The sequence below is a fragment of the Choloepus didactylus genome, chromosome X (assembly GCF_015220235.1).
Source record: "Choloepus didactylus isolate mChoDid1 chromosome X, mChoDid1.pri, whole genome shotgun sequence".
Lineage (NCBI taxonomy): Eukaryota > Metazoa > Chordata > Mammalia > Pilosa > Megalonychidae > Choloepus > Choloepus didactylus.
In genome coordinates this window covers 118270667-118291043 of record NC_051334.1, presented here as the reverse complement: position 1 = coordinate 118291043, position 20377 = coordinate 118270667, and the positions used below count along the sequence as shown (strand labels likewise).

Sequence of the window (20377 nt, the reverse complement as noted above, 5' to 3'; positions counted from 1 at the left end):
CTGACTAAATTCCACACCTCTCTATGCCGCCATCTTGCCCTGCCTCCTTTACTGTCTTCACTTTTAATTCACTTCTTTTCAACTTACTGCCATTTGTTGGCACACATCCTCCAGCCCTCCACACCCCACTGTACCCTCCACAGAAACTGCTCCTCACAGGGTCCTAGTGATCTCTAATTTCCAAATCCAGTGGATGTCATTCAGTTCTTGCACTCTTGGACCTCTCTGCTACTTTTAACTACATTCATCAATCATTCTGCTTTAAAAATCTATACTTCCTTAGCTCCTATGACACTACACTCTCCTGTTGATCCTTGTAACTCTGTGTCCTTTACTTCATGGAATTTTCATGGGCTCCTCCTCCACTTCCACCTTAGTTTAAAGGGTGGCACTCTCCAAGGTTGTATCATTATGTTGCTATTCCTGTGCCCACCCATATGTTGTCCTCAGGAGAACTTATTCAATGTGATTGTTTTAACTACCCCCATGTATTTACATCCCCAGAATCTCTCTGACTTCTCTTCTGCCTTTCAAATGCCTATATCTAACTGCCTGCTGGAAATATTTACATGGAATTCCCACAGATACCTCATACTGTGTATCCCAAATCAAACTCACTATTGTTTACTCCCCCACCCTCTAAAACAACACTTTTTTCTGAAGTTCCAATTTCAGTTAATAGGACCACCCCCACCCAGTTTCCAAACCAGGATTCTTAGACTTATTTTAGATTCCTCTAGATTCCTTCCTCTCTCTTATCCCACATATTCAGTAAGGCACTAAGTTCTTCCAGTTTTACAGCTAAATATTTCTCCAGTCTCTCCACTCCTCTCTATCCCTCCTATGACTTTTCTCATTCATGTCCTTCATTATCTCTTGCCTGCTCAATTATAGTTGCCTCATAACTGTGGTCTCCTTACTTCCAGGCTTGCTCTTCTTAAATTCATACTCCATATTGCAGCTAGAGGAGAAATCTATCTATAACACACAATTGGCCATGTCACTTACAGCTTAAAGCACTTCAAGGTTTCCCAACTCACAGAATAAAGTCTAGGATCCTTAGCATAATATATAAGCCTCTCTTTAATCCAACTCCTTTGCCCTCTCCCATCTCTCCTCTTGTATTCAATTCTCCAATATTTCCAAGTTGTAAGAAGTTTCGTAAACACTTCTGTGCGTTTTTCATGCTATTTCCTCTGCCTGGGATCCTCTCAACCCTTTTTATCAAGTTAAATTTTTTTTATTGTGAACTTTAACACATATACATAACAGTGATAAGCTTCAAAGAATGATTTCACAAGTAGTTAGCAAATTTCAAAGAATGTCATGGGTCCGAGTCCCATAACTTCAGCCATTTTCATTATTATAAAATGTAACATAAATACAGAAAGGCGTTAACTCTCAATGTACAGCTCAACAAGAAGTTATACAGGTAATTTCAAAAACTGATATGAATTACAGTTCCACAGTCTCAGTCCTTTCCCTATTATGCAACAGAAGGTATACAAAGAAAGGTGAAGACCTTCAAGGCACAATTCAAGGAACAGCTGTAGAGCAAATCCCAAAGGATGCTATAGGTTACAGTTCCACTATGTCATTTACCTCCTTCCAGCCATTCCAAAAATATATATATAGTTATATAAATGTTCAGTATTCATAGACCTTTGTTAAATCTTATTTTGTTTGTTACCACCACTTCCTCTCATGTAATCTCTTTCTCCATCTTCAGGGGTGTCTAAGCAGTGAGCACCCTAACTTGTTCATATTGAAAGGGTATGTCAACCTTATGGGGAAACGGGTTACATCTGATTGTTGATCTTAAAGAGGCCGATGCCTCTGAGTTTTAGGACTTGTCTGGTATATGAACCCTGGGGTGGATTTAAGTTTATGAAAGATAAAACTTACTGAGTGAATCTTTTATAGAGTCTCAGGTACATACCTAGGTATTTGGGGACTACTTTTGGTAAAGGCATGGCATACTGTGACCATTCGGTATGTCTAGCTGGAGCTTGCATAAGAGAAATCTCCAGGATAGCCTCTTGAAAGTATTTGGGATCTCTCAGCCACTGTGACCTCAGCATTATTTTTCTCCCTTTTGGTCAAGTAGGCATTTTCAATCCCTCACTGCCAGGGCCAGGCTCATTCCTGGGAATCATGTTCTGCGTCACCAAGGAGAATCATACCCCTGGGAGTCATGTACCCCGTAGTGGAGGTAGGTTAATGAATTTATTTGCCGAGTTGGGCTTAGACAGAGAAAGCCACATCTGAGCAAGAAAAGAGGTTCCCTGGAGGTGCCTCTTAGGCATAATTAGAGGAGGGCTCAGCCTCCTATTTATAACCCTAAATTTCACAACAGCAAGCCTCAAGTCGAGGGCTTGATTTATTACGTAGTGGGTTTCCTAACTTCACTTAATGTATACTCTATCCCAGGATAGTCAGTTTCCTACATTATCTTCACTTAGTTGTACAATCATTATCAGTCTTAACTTTAAACAATTATCATAACATAATACATCCCAGAGCTTTTATCAGCTGCTAGTTATTCATCTGTAGTATTAGTGTAGAGTTGGTAAAATATTCCTAATAAATTTGGTATTTAATACATAATAGGTAGTTTTTCCATACCACTGTTGTTAACGCTCTGCACCAGTGTCATACCTTAAGTATATCATGCTAACACTTATTTAGGTTTGTGGTGGTACTCTATGGGTTACATGCCTTTAAACAACCATTTACAAACATGTTCGCCTTCAATACATCACTGATACTTGCAATCCCATTAACAAACCATAGTCACACCTGACTATTCCCATGCCATTAAGATCACCCTCATTTTCATATCTGTACATATTAGATTATCATTCCCCCTTCACTAGCTTCTGACTGTCTCTAGGTCCCCTGTATTCTACATTAGAAGACACTTATTTTACGTTTTTCACAGACTTCACATTAGTGGTAATATACAATACCTCTCCTTTTGTGTCTGGCTTATTTCACTCAGCATTAAGTCTTCAAGGTTCATCCATGTTGTCATATGTTTCAAGACCACATTCCTTTTACTGCTGCATAGTATTCCATTCTGTGTATATACCATATTTTATTTCTCCACTCATCTGTTGAAGGACATTTGGATTGTTTCCATCTCTTGGCAATCGTGAACTATGCCGCTATGAACATCAGTGTGCAAATATCTGTTCACATCACTGCTTTCAGATCTTCTGGGTATACACCAAGAAGTGAAATTGCTAGATCGTAGGGTATCCTGGTTTGCTAATGCTGCCACTGTGCAAAATACCAGAAATGGATTGGCCTTTGTAAAGGGGGGTTATTTGGTTTCAAAGTTACAGTCTTAAGACCATAAAGTGTCCAAGGTAAGGTATAACAACAGGGTACCTTCACTGAAGGATGGCCATTGGCATCTGGAAAACCTTTGATGGCTCGGAAGGCATGTGGCTGGCGTCCACTTGCTCCCAAGTTGTGTTTCAAAATGGCGTTCTCCAAAATGTTGCGCTTGAGGTGTTTTGTCCTCCCTTAGCTGCAGTTCTCTCCAAAATGTCACTCTTAGCTGCTCTCCAAAATGTCACTCACAGCTGCACTGAGTTCCTTTTGTTTGTCAGTTTTTTATGTGGCTCCAGTGATTTAATTCAGACCCACCCTTAATGGATGGGGTAACACCTCCATGGAAATTATCCAATCAGAAGTCTCGCCCAGTTGAGTCACATTTCTATGGAAACACTCAAGCCAAGTTTCCAACCTAATCAACACTAATTCATCTGCCCCCACAAAATTGCATCAAAGATAATGGCATTTTGGGGGACATAATACATCCAAACTGGCACATAGGGTAATGCGATATCTAGTTTTCTGAGGAGCTGCCAAACTGCTTCCCATAGTGGCTGAACCATTATACAGTCCCACCAGCAATGAATAAGAGTTCCAAATTCTCCACATCCTCTCCAGCATTTGTAGTTTCCTCTTCGTTTAATGGCAGCCATTCTCATTGGTGTGAGATGGTATCTCATGGTGGTCTTGATTTGCATCTCCCTAATAGCTAGTGAAGATGAACATTTTTTCATGTGTTTTTTAGCCATTTGTATTTCCTCTTCAGAGAAATGTCTTTTCATAACTTTTGCCCATTTTATAATTGGGCTGTTTGTACTACTGCTGTTGAGTTGTAGGATTTCTTTATATATGCAAGATATCAGTCTTATCAGATACACAATTTCCAAATATTTTCTCCCATGGAGTTGGATGCCTCTTTATCTTTTTGACAAATTCCTTCGCAGCACAGAAGCTTGAAATTTTGAGGAGTTCCTATTTATCTATTTTTTCTTTCATTGCTTGTGCTTTGGGTGTAAGGTCTAAGAAGTGACCTCCTAATACAAGGTCTTGAAGATGTTTCCCTACATTATCTTCTAGGAGTTTCATGGTACCGCCTCTTATGCTGAGATCTTTGACCCACTTTGAGTTAATTTTTGTATAGGGTGTGAATTAGGGGTCTTCTTTCATTCTTTTGGATATGGATATCCTATTCTCCCAGCCTCATGTGTCCCAGTTCAGTGGATTTGGGAGCCTTATCAAAAATCAGTCAACTGTAGATCTGGGGGTCTATTTCCAAATTCTCAGTTCAATTCCATTGATCAATATGTTTATCTTTGTGCCGATGCCATGCTGTTTTCACTACTGTGGCTTTATAGTAAGCATCAAATTCAGGAAATGTAAGTCCTCCCGCTTTGTTTTTCTTTTTAAGAAGGTTTTTAACAATTCATGGCCTGTTTTCCTTCCAAATAAATTTGATAACTACCTTTTCCAAGTCTGCCAAGTAGGTTGTTGGAATTTTGATTGGAATTGCATTGAATCTGTAGATCGGTTTGTGTAGGATTGACAATGATGTTTATTTAGCCTTCCTATCCATGAACATGGAATATCTTTCCATCTCTTTAGGTCCCCTTTTATTTCTTTTAGTGAAGTTATGTAATTTTCTGTGTAGCAGTCTTTTACATCCCTGGTTAAGGTTATTCATAAGTACTTGATATTTTAGTTGCTATTGAGAATGGAATTTTTCCTTGGGTGTCTCTTCAGTTAGGTCATCTCTTTTGTATGGGAACATTACTGACTTATGTGGATTAGTTTTGTATCCTGCCACTTTGCTGAATTTGTTTATTAGCTCAGATAGCTGTGTCATCAATTTCTCAGGGTTTTCCCAATATAAGATCATATCATCTGCAAATAATGACAGTGTTACTTCTTCCTTTCCATTTTGGATGCCTTTTATTTCTTTGTATTGCTGGATTGCTCTTCCTTTCCATTTTGGATGCCTTTTATTTCTTTGTATTGCTGGATTGCTCTGGATAGAACTTCTAGCACAATGTTGAATAATAGTCGTGACAGTAGGCATCCTTGTCTCATTCCTAATCTTAGAGGGAAGGCTTTCAGTCTCTCATCATTGAGTACTATGCTGGCTGTGGGTTTTTCATATATGCTCTTTATCATATTCAGGATGTTTCCTTCACTTCCTACCTTTTGGATTTTCATCAAAACAGGATGCTGAATTTTGTCAAATGCTTTTTCAACATCTGTTGAGATGATCATTTGATTTTTCCCTTTTGATTTGTTAATGTGTTGTATTACATTGATTTTCTTATGTTGAACCACCTTTGCATGCCCAGGGTGAACCCCACTTGGTCATGCTGTATGATTCTTTTAATGTGTCTTTGGATAAGATTTACAAGTATTTTGTTGAGAATTTTTGCATCTATATTCATTAGGGAGATTGGCCTGTAGTTTTCATTTCTTGTAGCATCTTTATCTGATTTTTGTATTAGAGTGATATTGACTTCATAAATGAGTTAGGTACTGTTCCATTTTCTTTGATTTTTTCAAAGATTTTAAGTAGGAATGTTGTCAGTTATTTTTGGAAAGTTTTGTAGAATTTCCCTGTGAAGCCATCTGGTCCTGGACTTTTATTTCTAGGAAACTTTTTGATGACTGATTGGATCTCTTTGCTTGTGATTGGTTTGTTGGGGTCTTCTATTTCTTCTCAGGTCATTCTAGGTTGTTCATGTGTTTCCAGGAAATTATCCATTTCCACTAAATTATCTAACTTGTTGGAGTCCCATTGTTCATAGTATCCTCTTATCTTTTACATTTCTTCCGGATCTGCAGTAATGTCCCCTCTCATTTATTATTTTGTTTATTTTGGTCTCCCTTTTTTGACTTTCTCAGTCTAGCTAAGGGTTTGTCAATCTTGTTGATCTTCTCAAAGAACCAACTTTTGGTTTTATTTATTCTCTCTATTGTTTTTTTTTTCCATTTCATTTATTTCTTCTTTAATCCTTGTTATTTCTTTTCTTCTACTTGCTTTAGGATAAGATTGCTTATCATCTTCTAACTTCTTCAGTTGTTTATTTCATTCATTTTAACTCTTTCTTCCTTTTTAACATATGCATTTAGAGCTATAAATTTCCCCCTCAATAGCTCCTTCGCTGCATCCCATAAGTTTTGATTTGTTGTGTTCCCATTTTCATTCATCTCTAGATATTTAGCATTTTCTCTTGAAATTTCTTCCTTGACCCACTGATTGTTTAGGAGTGTGTTGTTTAACCTCCACATATTTGTGAATGTTCTAGATCTTTGATGGTTATTGACTCCTAGTTGCATTCCATTGTGGTCAGAGAATGTGCTTTAAACAGTTTCAAACTTTTTAAATTTATTGAGGCTTATTTTTTGCCCCAGCCTATGATTATGTTGGAGAAAGTTCCATGAGCACTAGAGAAGAATATATATTATGGTAATTTAGGATGTAATGCTCTGTATATGTCTCTTTAGTCTAATTTGTTTATCACATTGTTTACATTCTCAATTTCCTTATTGGTCTTCTGTCTGGTTGATGTATCTATAGGAGAGACTGATTGTTCTAGTTTGCTAATGCTGCAGAATGCAAAACACCAGAGATGGACTGGCTTTTATAAAAAGGGGGTTTATTTGGCTATACAGTTACAGTCTTAAGGCCATAAAGTGTCCAAGGTAACACATCAGTAATCAGGTACCTTCACTGGAGGATGGCAAATGGTGTCCGGAAAACCTCTGTTAGCTGGGAAGGCACGTGGCTGGCGTCTTCTCCAAAGTTCTGGTTTCAAAATGGCTTTCTCCCAGGACATTCCTCTCTAGCAAGCTTGCTCTTCTTCAAAACGTCACTCACAGCTGCACTCCGTTTCCTCTCCTTGAGCCAGCTAATTTATATGGCTCCACTGATCAAGGCCCACCCCGAATGGGTGGGGCCACACCTCCATGGGAACATCTCATCAAAATTATCTCCCACAGCTGGGTGGGGCACACTCCAAGCAAATCTAACCAACACCAAAACTTCTGCCCCACACAAGACCACAAAGATAATGGCATTCGGGGGACACAATACATTCAAACTGGCACATTCCACCCCCTGGACCCCAAAATGACGTTATCTTTCCAAATACAAAATACATTCGTTTCATCACAATATCACAAAAACTTAAACCATTTCAGTAACAATAGTTAAGCACAAAATCTGTTCTAGTTTGCTAATGCTGCAGAATGCAAAACACCAGAGATGGGCTGGCTTTTATAAAAAGGGGGTTTATTTGGCTATACAGTTACAGTCTTAAGGCCATAAAGTGTCCAAGGTAACACATCAGTAATCAGGTACCTTCACTGGAGGATGGCAAATGGCGTCCGGAAAACCTCTGTTAGCTGGGAAGGCACGTGGCTGGCGTCTGCTCCAAAGTTCTGGTTTCAAAATGGCTTTCTCCCAGGACATTCCTCTCTAGCAAGCTTGCTCTTCTTCAAAACGTCACTCACAGCTGCACTCCGTTCAGTCTCTTTGAGTCAGCATGTTTTATATGGCTCCACTGATCAAGGCCCACCCTGAATGGGTGGGATCACACCTCCATGGGAGTATCCCACCAAAGTCACCACCCACAGCTGGGTGGGGCACATTCCAAGCAAATCTAACCAGCACCAAAACATCTGTCCCACAAGACCACAAAGATAATGGCATTCGGGGGACACAATACATTCAAACTGGCACATTCCACCCCCTGGACCCCAAAATGACATTATCTTTCCAAATACAAAATACATTCATTTCATCACAATATCACAAAAACTTAAACCATTTCAGTAACAATAGTTAAGCACAAAATCCCATCAAAATCAATTTAGGCGTGGTCAGTCCCAAGGCACAATCTTTCCTTAGCTGTGGATCTGTGAACTTAGAACAAGTTATATGCTTCCAATATACAAAGGAGGGACATTCATAGGATAAACATTCCCATTGCCGTAAGGAAAACAGGGTTAACAGGACCAAAACAGTTCTTAAAACCTGCAGGACAAACTCCATTAGATTTCAAAGTCTGAGAGTCATTAACAGAACAACGTTGCATCCTTGGGGCTTGAGAGAGCGGGAGCCTAACCCTTTCTAAGGGCCTTTTCAGCAGCCGTTTCCTCTCCAAACGCTTAGGTGAGTGCTCCAACATACCCACACATTGGGGAGACCATATTCTCGGCCCCACCCTCCTCAAACATCGGGGTAGCTCCCGGATTCCCTTCCATCTCTGGGGCACACGCTCAACCCCTTCAGAACAGTGTGGTGGCAGCCAGGCTCTCCCCAATTCCCTGGGAATGTGCTCCACCCTCTTTGGGACCTCGGGTGGCAAAACTCTTCCAGAGCATCGAGGTGGAATGCCCACCCTCGACCTCCGGGGCAAACTCACCCTTTCCATGAGTGTGGGCTGCTCCACTCTCCCAGCCCAAGGCCTCTTGACTCCAGACCTCAACCTCCATGGCTCTGTCTTTGAAGAAATTTGTCCTGCAATTTGTTCCTTGTCTGTCTCCTCCAGTCCAGACTGGCAGCGGCTCTGTCTATAAAGTTCTCGCAAAAATTCTGTTGGCTTTGCATGAAGCACACAGGGGTCAAAGCCATCAGACAATAGGAGTTTCCACAAATCCTTTCTGGATAATTCCATCTCCAATCTTGGCTTGTACTGAAATGGTGGCTGGGTTCCATGTTTGGTTACATCCTCACGTTGGGCTGTAGCTTCTGGGATTCCACCCCCTGGAAGCTCGTAATTTTCCAAGCCATCAGCTTCTGGTTTCTTTGAACCCAAGAGTTCAGTCCTAAGTTTATCTCTCTCCACTCGCATTTTACTATAAGCTGCAAGGAGAAGCCAGGGTATATCCTCCACATGTAGTCTGGAGATCTCCTCAACTAAGTATTCCAGGTTATCACTTTTAAATTCTTCCTTCCATCTGACACCAGGACTCAATTTTGCCAAATTCTCTGCCACTTTAAAACAAGGATCGCCTTTCTTCCAGTTCACAGCAACACATTGATCATCTCTGTTCAAGGCCTCATCAGAAGTATCTTTAGAGTCCATATTTCCACAAACAGCCTCGTTAAAGCAGTTTTGGCCTTTTCTATCAAGCTCCTCACAATTCTTCCAGAATCTTCCCCTTATCCATTTGAAAAGCCGTTCCAACATGTTTGGTATTTGCTAACTCAACAGCAAAAGCACCCCACTCCTGGTACCAAAATCTGTTCTAGTTTGCTAATGCTGCAGAATGCAAAACACCAGAGATGGGCTGGCTTTTATAAAAAGGGGGTTTATTTGGCTATACAGTTACAGTCTTAAGGCCATAAAGTGTCCAAGGTAACACATCAGTAATCAGGTACCTTCACTGGAGGATGGCAAATGGCGTCCGGAAAACCTCTGTTAGCTGGGAAGGCATGTGGCTGGCGTCTGCTCCAAAGTTCTGGTTTCAAAATGGCTTTCTCCCAGGACATTCCTCTCTAGCAAGCTTGCTCTTCTTCAAAACGTCACTCACAGCTGCACTCCGTTCAGTCTCTTTGAGTCAGCATGTTTTATATGGCTCCACTGATCAAGGCCCACCCTGAATGGGTGGGATCACACCTCCATGGGAGTATCCCACCAAAGTCACCACCCACAGCTGGGTGGGGCACATTCCAAGCAAATCTAACCAGCACCAAAACGTCTGTCCCACAAGACCACAAAGATAATGGCATTCGGGGGACACAATACATTCAAACTGGCACACTGATGTATTGACATCTTCAACAATTATTGTGGAAACATCTATTGCTTCCTTCAGTTTTGCTAATGTTTGTCTCACATACTTTGGAGCACCTTGATTGGGTGCATAAACATTTATGATTGTTATTTCTTCTTGGTGAATTGTCCCGTGTGTGTGTGTGTGTGTGTGTGTGTGTGTGTGTGTGTGTGTATAGTCCTTTTTCTCTTATGACATCCTTGCATTTAAAGTCTGTTTTATCTGAAATTGGGATTGCTACCCCTGCTTTCTTTTGGCTGTGGCTTACATGGAATATTTTTTCCATCCTTTCACTTTTAATATCTTTGTGTCACTGGTCTAAGATAAGTCTCTTGTAAACAACATACTGATGGTTCCTATTTTTTAATCCGTTCTGCCAATTTGTATCTTTTAATTGGGTAGTTTAATCTATTCACATTCAGTATTATTACTGTGAAATCAGTTCTTGAATCAGCCATCTTTTCCATTGGTTTTTATTTGTCAGATGTATTTTTCCCCTCTCTATATTTCCTTTAAGGTACCCCTACTAAAACTCTTCAGTTCTGTACCCTTTTCCAGACTCCTGTCTCCTTTCTTTTTCTCTCAGCTGGTAGAGCTTCCTTTAGTATTTCTTATAGTGCAGGCCTCTTGTTAACAAATTCTCTCAACATTGTCTGTGAAAATTTTAAGCTCTCCCTCAATTTTGAAAGAGAGTTTTGCTGGATAAAGTATTCTTGGATGTCAATTTTTCTCTTTTATAATCTTAAATATGTGATACCACTGCCTTCTTGCCTCCATGGTGCTCACTGAGTAGTCAGTACTTAGTCTTATGTTGTTTCCCTTGTATGTGGTGAATCGCTTCTGTCTTGCTGTTTTCAGAACTTTCTCCTTCTCTTCAGCATTTGACAGTGTGATCAGAATATGTCTTAGAGTGGGTTTATTTGGATTTATTCTATTTGGAGTTTGTTGGGCATCTTTGATTTGCATATTTATGCATTTGGAAGGGTTGGGAAGTTTTCCCGAACAATGTCTTTGAATACTCTTCTTGGCACTTTACTCTTCTCTTACCCTTCTGGAACACCAGTGATTCTTAGATTTGTGCACTTCATGTTGTCCATCATTTCTGTGAGATCCATTTCAAATTTTTCAATTTTTTTCACTATTCCTTCTTTTTTCCTTTCACTTTCAATCATCCTATCCTCACTAATTCATTCCTCTACCTCTTCAAATCTGGTGTTATGTGTCTCAAGAATATTTTTAATTTGATCAACAGTATCTTTTATTGCCATCAGATCTGCTATTTTTTTATTTTCTCTTGAAAATTCTTCTTTATGCTCTTCTAGGGTCTTCTTCATGTCCTTTATATCCTGAGCCATAATGTTGATGTTTGTGTGTACATCCATTTCTGATGATTGAAGGAAACTGAGAATTTTGTTCATCCGAGCTGCAGGGACCTGTGGGGTGCTGAGGGCAGAGCTAATCTCAGATTAATTAATTAATTAATTGGATTAATTGCTCCAAGTTCTGTGTCTCCTCTGGCTTTTTAATTTGGACACTTGTGTTGTCCATGTATTCTGGTTTCTTCATATGCTTTATAATTTTCTGGTTTTGGCCTCTTGGCATTTCCTTATCTTGATAAGGTTTTTTTTTTTTTTTTGGATATGCTGGATTATTTGAACATTTATCTATAATTTGACAGAACTACAGCTTGGTGGAGTGCACTTTCCCTGATCTACCAGCAGATGGTGCTCCCAAGCCACCTCTTATCCTCAAGCCAGTTCTCCCCAACTTTGTCTGTGTACTGTGTAGGGGTCCAAACCATGTGGAAGTCCAATCAGTCCACCAATTTTCCATGCACACTGGGGACTGCCAGCCCTGTGGGTGGGGGCTGTGCCCTGTGCAGTTTGGTAGGGAGTTTGCTCCAGGACACAGTGATCCCATCCATTCCCAGGGCTGCAGGTGGAGTACTCTGGGGCTGCAGAGCTGTGCATATCACCTTCCTGCTCAAATGCCCCACAGCCCCTTTCTGCCTTGCACACGTGAGTCCCTGGGATTGTGGGAGGGCTCCTGGCACTTCCCTGCAGCACCCCTGACTCTAGACTGTGCACACTGCTGGCTTCCATGGAGGGAGAGTGAATGCCATCACAAGCCTGCCAAATCCAGAATTTCCCTTAGGGAAGCTCTTGGCCACAGGGATATGAAGGGTTGTCTCCCAGCCAGCTGCAATGATGGCTGCCTTGGGCATGAAAAGCCACCCCCTTTCACAATCATCTGCCTCTTCCAATGGCCACTTCTTGGCACAGGGGCTCTTGGCACAGATTTGTGAAGGGTATCACCCCAGGTACTGAGGAGGTGCTCAGGGCATGGAAGGCTACTCCCCTCTGTGCCATCAGCCATCTTCAGCTGTCCATTCCCTGGCCATGTTCTGGGCTGGACACTCATCCATCTTAAATGCAGCCTCTTGGTTTCTCTGAGTACGCACTCACTATGGATATAGAAGTCCCTGCCAAGTCAGTGGTACTCTGGAACTGCTGTTCTGGAGCACTCTGTCATTTATCTAGTGTTTTTCACAGAGGAGAATTTTGCTCTGTCTCTTCTAATCTGCCATCTTGGATCCCCAACAAGTTAACCATTTATCTTCCTTCCAAGTTTAGCTAAATCATCAGCAATTCCTGTAGCCTTCTCCAGACCCCCATATTGGCCTAAGTTTCTCTGCTTCTTTGTGATGCATATCTCTCTTACCTTTCACCAAATGAGATTGAAATCCTCTGTTCATGTATCTTTTTTCCCCAGACTGGATCTGTGGGCATGATATTTGGTGCCATGTATGTGCTCAGTGTTTGTTGAAGAGATTTTGAACTCAGCATTTCTTATTCATTTCTGTCTCTTCCATAACTGATATTGTTTTTATCCCTTAGGATATTCTAATCTACTTTCTATACAATTCAAATCTTTCCTGGCCTCAAAGATCCATCACAACTTCTGTCACTGCTCTGGCTCTTGATTTTCTTCCCTTTCTCTAATTCCTGTAAGCTTTACTGTGCATTGACAACTGTATTCAATTATTGCCCCTCAACTGAAATAGTTTCTTTCTGATAAGAGATTATATTTTATTCTGAACTATCCTTCTCAGTGCTTTATATGATAATGAGTTCATAGCTTTTTCTCAATTCGTGTTGGCTGTTTATTGAGAAGCAGTGTGGTGTAGAGGGATATGCATAGGTTTGGAGATATGTTTGAAGACACTTGCTCAGTTGCACCTCACATTTCTCAGGTATAAAATGAAAACAGTGGTATTTCTCAGGATTGAATGAGGATGAAATGAAATAAGATATGCAGTACCTGTCCTCAACAAATGTTATTTTTTAGAAATGTTTTTATTCTTTCATAATTTAAAAACATGTAAATTGGATGCTTTCTATTATTCTTCATAAGATAAATTCCATGTTACTTACATTTTTGCATTTTTACTTACATATAGCTCTCAATTGATTATTTCATTGAAGATATTAGAACAATGGTTCTCAACCTTGACTACACGTTAGAATCATGCAGGGAGATTTTAGAAATTCCAATGCTCAGGCCATCTTTAAGTCAGTTAAATTAAAATCTCTGGGACCTAGGCATTAATGTTTTGTTTTCTCTTTTTTTAACTCCCCAAGTGATTCTGATGTGGAACGAAGATTAAAAAATAGTGTTCGACATGCATGCATTTTTCCTATTCATGCTTTGAAAACTAAGAACGTTAATCCCGGGAGTTATGAGATAGGGCTGTTGATTAGGATAAGAGTGTGCCCACAAGTGTTAAGTTTTGGAAAACTATGAAAGGTACAAGATGCAAAGAAGCCTCAATTTCTGGGAGAACTCAGAAAAAAAAAGAATTTTAACAGAGCTGAGAGCAGTGAAGCTGGATAGAGCCAACGAACAGTCTCTGAGATGGGAGAATGAAGGGACAGAGAAACATAGTAGAGGCAGGTTCCAGGAGAATTATACCAGAAATTTTGACCTTCTGGGCAGTATGTATTATTTTCTGAGATATCTGTATCCTAGACAAAGATCAAAAACATCACTGCATGAAAAAGACAAGAGCCAAGGTAATAAATAATCAGACCACAGTTCTGGAACTGCCCCTTGCTCTTTCATACATGATCTGCAGCTCCTCCAAATCAAATATTGTCTATAATAGAATCTTATTTCTGATGTCATTATGGAGAAAGAAAGGAGGAACTGGGGAGAACACAATATGCTTTAAAATTATAAACCTGAGGCAAATTTCATCATTTAAAACCTCTGAACTATAATCTAAGTTTATAATCATAATGAAGGTCACTGGCTCTATAATCTAGGACTGTGCTCCAAAATGTATGGCTGCACAGTAAAATCATCTGGAAAGCTTTCAAGAAATACCAAAGCCTGGCTCCATCCCTAGAGCTTCTGACTTAATTGGTCTGATGTGGAAACAAAACATGAATATTTTTAAAGTTCCCCACATGATTCACTTTTGTAACCAACATTGAAAACCATTAATCTAGGGGAAACAAGGACTCCTGTTTCTCTTGCATAACTTGGGTGCCCCAACACGTATAGTATTCACCAAGTTCTTTTGAGCCCCAATTTCCAAACCTGTAAAATAAGGTTAGTGATTATTTCCTTGAAAATGGTTCTTGTGAGGATGCACAGTCTAGGTTTAATCAACTTAGGTTTTCAGGATGTCTAGAATTGTAAGAATCTATCAGCCTCAAATTAGAGATTCACTAACCACAAACAAGTTTGAAAGAGGCTGATAAATAACCCAGGAACTAAAAAGGTATGTCCCGTAGTATATTTCCTCCAAATTCCCCAATAATAATCACCTGGGATATTTGTTAAACTGCAAATCCCCTGGTCCTTTTCCAGAAACAGAGAATCAAGTTCTCCAGGGAGGAGTATGGAAATCTATATTTTAAACCAATACCCCAGTTGATTCTTATCAGAGAAGTCTGGGAGACATTTTAGTTTAAGTGAACATATTGTCATTCTGGTATTGATTTACAGGAGGAAGAGATATATGTTTTCATTTCCCAGGTTTTGTTTTGTTTCATATCACCTAGGGAATTCTCTTCTTGGTATCAAAGAATGTGGGAAATAAAATTACAATCAGAAGGTGACTTAGTGAGCATGAAATTAGAAGACAGAAAGAAAGGATAGTTTTGAGAAATCATACAGATTTTTGCTAAACCTGATGAGCTCTCCTGAGTCCACAATAGAGTATATATCACTGGTGAGCAGACTCCTCATGTTCTTCAGAATCAGAATTTTTCTTTCCCCTGTACAGTAGTCTTCTCTTTCTGTGAATAGTCTTTACTTGACCAAGACCAGTATACCTGGTAATGATTAATTTATCATGCTTTAAATGATTAGGTTGCCGTCTGATTTAAAAGAAGATGACCTTGGTTGTCCCTAAAGTCTCCTCACCAATTTATTTCCTCTTCCTTAGGGAGGGATCATTTTTATATTAGGCTTACCAAATTTAGTAACTTGCCTTTTCTGTCCAAAGAGAAAGTGGAAGAATGGTGAGATTAAGAAAATAAAAACTATCCTTTGCTTCCAGTTCTCCCTCAGGAGCAGAATAGGGAGTTAGCTGGTATACAGTTCCTAATCTATAGTTCTTGACTTTATAAAAGTGGTAACCAGTAGTTTTGTTTTAGAATTTTGCTTTCAGCTTTTTTCCTGATAATGCATCTCAGTCTCTCTCCTTTCTAAAACCACATGTCTGTGGAAATTACTTTTGGTAAACCAATACAGTATGCTGATTTTAGGTAAGACAGTAAACATTTGCTTTTATTTGTCTTTAATATTCAGGTTTTGGTTGGTTGGAAAGAGAATTAGGCACAAAGAAGAGGTTGGTTGTGGGATTAAGGGACAAAAGTTGGTTGGGTGTGTTAAATTTGAGGTGCTTGCTGGACAAACATATAGCAACATGAAGCAGGCAGATAGCAGTTTCTTAGGAAAGAGATCAGGGCTAGAGAAGCAGTGTGGTGTAGTGGAAAGAATTCTAGGCTTTAAATTAAGAGACATGGGCTCTGAGAGGCTAACTCTACTGCCAACTGGCTGTGACTTTTGCCAAGTTGTTTGAACTCACTGGGCCCTCTCTGTAAGTTGGAAATGTTTGAGTAGATGATCTCTAATAAATTCCTGTCCAGTTCTAACATTATGTGATTATAAGTTTATCCATACTGACCTTAACTTCAACTCTCTGTTTTTTCAGCATTTAGTATGAGACCCTACATTTGCCATATTTGTAGTATCACCTTTACATCTTTAGAAATGTTCCAATCCCATATGCAAGGAAATGAACATCAAATTAAGTAAGTATTTTTGCCAAATGTTCTTATAACATGAAAGACCAGGGACTCCGTCAATGCCCCTGCGTGTATTTTGCAAACTTTTAGGCATTCATTTTCTTATGAGTTGATCCTGGATATGTTTGGTGGTACTTGTAACATAAAACATTTTATCATTCCACAGGGAGCTCCCTAGCCATGATAGTGTACTGACACAGCTGGCTAACTTGTCTTTCTAACCAGACAGCATTGTCTTTCTTTGGAAGGCTGTTAAAGGGGTGCTTTAAGACTAACCATACAAATTCAGAGAATCCCTGGTTTTAATCCAGTGATTCAGTGGTCAGATCACAATTTTTCCAGTGAGGTATAGTGGTTGAGAATGGATGTCTTGCTGTTAGATCTGGATTGGAAGATCAGATCCATCTTTCTACCAAGTATGTAACTTTAGACAATTCTGTTTTGAGGGTATCACAATGAAATGAAATAATGTGTAAGGTAACTGGCCCAGCACATAATAGGAGCTCAATTAATGTTTGGTTCATTCTTTTCTATTATTTTAAGGAGGGGAGGAATGAATGGACAATTGGGCACTGGGTAAGTCAGGTAGCAGAACAAAAAGGGATTTAACAATGGTGCATTTGCTTTGTTCCTTTTTAAATCAAAACATACTATTTCTGTTACATTATTTTATTCTAGTAAAATGTTATACTATTTGAGTTTGAACACTTGGGAACTAAATTGTCTGACTCAACCAATTAACCTTCATTTAGACTTTTAAAAAATATCTCAGGGTTCTAGAACAAATAGCTATCTTACAAGGAACTAACTAATCAAAACTTAAAAATAAAATGACATTCTGATCAGACCATCTATCAGGGCATTACACATCCCAACATGCCTTGCAATTTTAGTACTACAATTTAAGTACCCATCCTTCCTTTAATCCCAGTCCTAAGAAAGTTTCTGTAAAACTTGTGAGGTGTCTAAGAGATATTTGAGTATCCCTGGTGATTGTTTTTATCATAAAAAGTCATTGATTTATACTTTTTATATTGAGGTGAGCTTTTAAAATTTGGGCTTTTTTTGTTTTGGTTTTTGAGGCTAAATTTTTTGAAAGCAAAGACAATATTCCAAATATAATAATCTAGTAACAAGATCTTTCTGCCATCTTCTTTGCAGAGAATCCCTTAATATTAATCTAGTGAAAAATTCAAAGAACAAACAAGACTCTTTCCAAGATGAAAGTGAAGATTACATCAAAGTGAAGAAAGCCAGAGGATTAGAACAAAAGACTTGTTACAGAAATATGGAAGAGAGCTCCTTGGAAACCCATGGATATAGAGAAGTGGTCAATTTTGGACCCAGACAAAGAATGTTTGAGACTTTCCAGACTTACCCAGGACAATACAGTACTTCACAAGCAGTGGAATACCAGTTACCTCATTGCTTACCTGCTCATACAAAAAGGACATATGACTCTTTCCAAGATGAACTGGAAGATTACATCAAAGTACAGAAAGCCAGAGGACTAGAGCCAAAGACTTGTTTCAGAAAGATGGGAGAAAACTCTGTGGAAACCCATGGGTGTAGAGAAGTTGTTGATTCTGGACCTAGAAATAGAATGTTTGAGCAAAGATTCATGTCTGAGACTTCCCATACCCACCAAGGACCATATAGTACTTCACCAGGGGAAAAACAGTTACCTCATTGGTTACCAGTTCATTCAAAGAGAACATATGACCCTTTTCAAGATGAACTAGAAGATTACATCAAAGTGCAGAAAGCCAGAGGACTAGAGCCAAAGACTTGTTTCAGAAAGATGGGAGATAGCACTATGGAAACCCATGGGTACAGAGAAATGGTTGATTTCAGGCCCAGATATAGAATGTTTGAGCAAAGACTCCCATTCGAGACTTTCCAGACCTACCCAGGACCATACAATATTTCACAAGCAGTGGAAAACCAGTTACCTCATTTCTTACCAGCTCATGACAGCAAACAGAAGCTAGACTCTATGCACTACTGTCAACTCACCAGAGACTATTTCTCAGAAAAACCAGTACCCCTGAGCCTTAGTCAGCAAGAAAATAATTCTGATCTATACGGTGTAGAAGCTGAAGTTTATAAGCACCTCTCCTCCAAAAACAATACCAGTGATCATCAAGCAGGTCATAAACGGAGACATCAGAAGAGAAGGAGACATCTGGAGGAGGGTGAAGAAAAGCCAGAAAAGGAGCAGTCCAAGCATAAAAGGAAAAAGAGTTATGAGGATATGGATTTAGACAAAGACAGAAGCATCCAACAAAGGAAAAGAGAGGTGGATAAAGTCAGGTTTGGTTCAGGAAAGCTTAAGCATCGGAAGAAGAAAAAAAGCCGGGATGTAGCCTCTGAGAAAGAAGAACGTAAGCACAGAAAAGAGAAAAAGAAACCAGTTGAAGAAAAGACAGAAGAGGAAATGCTTTGGGATGAATCTATTCTTGGAGTTTGAACTTTTTAGTTTTGTTTACCCTAAGGATGAATTGAAGAAATCAGTTAATTTTTAAGGATATGGATTTAGACAAAGATGAGCATATGACAAAGAAAAGAAGTGATACAATCAATATCACTTAGGAAAATGTAAGCATTAAAAGAAGAAATAAAAAGTCTAAACCTAGCCTCTGAAAAAGAAGAGCATAGACACAGAAATGAGAGAATAAAACCTGCTGATGAAAAGATGGAAGAGTCAATGCTTTGGGATGAAACTATTCTTCAATTTTGAACTGTTTAGCTCTGTTCCTCCAGGATTGAATTGAAGAAATAGGTTATTAGTTTGGTTTCAGGAAATTCATGTTATTTGAATTTTCCCAGGTGGACAGATACTTTAACTTCTAACAAAAATGAAGTGAAGTGAAAATATTCATTATGCTTTTTCACCAACTTGGAAATTACTTTTTCTCATTTTCTAAAAAAAGAAAAAAAGAAAAATCACATGTTTCTTACATATAATGTAATTTCCCTTAATAAGAGTGTCTCTACCTCTATTCATCAAATTGGTGTGATAGTGAATTATTTACTGTTGGGAGATCATTTATTTTAAATGGGAGAATTCCCAGGCATCGCACACTTCATTCCTTGTTTGGATTTGTTTTGGTGTTGGTGTTTTATTGTTTGTTGTTGTGTGTTTGTTTATGTTTCTTGGTTTTGTCCAAAGAAAATGTATGGAGCAATTTAGACTGATTTTTTTCTTTGTTAAATATAATTTTCAGTGTATTTTTGTATTTTCTAGTTCTGAAAGTGAAAATGAAACAACTTACAATAAGTTTAGATATATAGTTTTTAAAAGCTTTCAAAAGTACTGATAAAATCAGTCTATATTCTGAATTGTTCATATTAAAGTATTTTAATTTCTACATACTGTTTTATGTAAATGATCATTTCCCATTCAGAGATGATTTTATTTGTGGAGTTAGAGGGGCAGTAATTAAGCAATTTGTACTTAGGACCTCTGGGAAGATCATACTATAAAGTTGTAATAATTTCATATCTTCTACATCTTGCTTAATAGAAGCTGATATTCAGTCTTGGGCCCAGTTTTATGTTAGAAAAATATGACCTACTAACTAGGAGAAGCTGAAGAAGGAATAATTCATAAGTGGTAGAGGGCCATGAGGATGTATTACCTTTAAATTGTTTCATCCTGACCAATTTTTTACTCTGGTGCTCCCCTTTCTTGATAAGCACCTCCTATAAGCATTTGAGTATCACTATGGTATAGTAGGAAGAGTAATGGTCTGGAAATCCAAATCCCTGGGTTCTCTTCTCAGTTGTGCCATCAAGTTACAATGTGACATTGTGGAAATAGAATATAACATGGTGTCACCAAGAATAGGAAAAATAACCGAAAGTATCCCCTTGATGTATTAATCTTATTTTAAAAGTAAATAAACATAGATGGTCACATATATGTGTTTTGACAAGACATTTAATAGTTG

At 38.9% G+C, this 20377-nt stretch overlaps 1 protein-coding gene across 2 annotated transcripts in view; it reads left to right on the top strand.

The window, feature by feature from the left end:
* Nucleotides 1-19795, top strand: part of ZMAT1 (zinc finger matrin-type 1) — a 69598-nt gene extending 49803 nt beyond the window's left edge. The window contains exons 4-6 of one of the 2 annotated variants that reach the window (XM_037822514.1): nt 2108-2212; nt 16331-16430; nt 17586-19795. In XM_037822514.1, coding sequence (XP_037678442.1) covers nt 2108-2212; nt 16331-16430; nt 17586-18894 — 1514 coding nt within the window. In that variant the 3' untranslated portion in view covers nt 18895-19795. The remainder of the gene's footprint in view (nt 1-2107; nt 2213-16330; nt 16431-17585) is intronic. The other variant, XM_037822515.1, reaches the window with a different exon arrangement.
* The last annotated feature ends 582 nt before the right edge of the window (nt 19796-20377 follow it).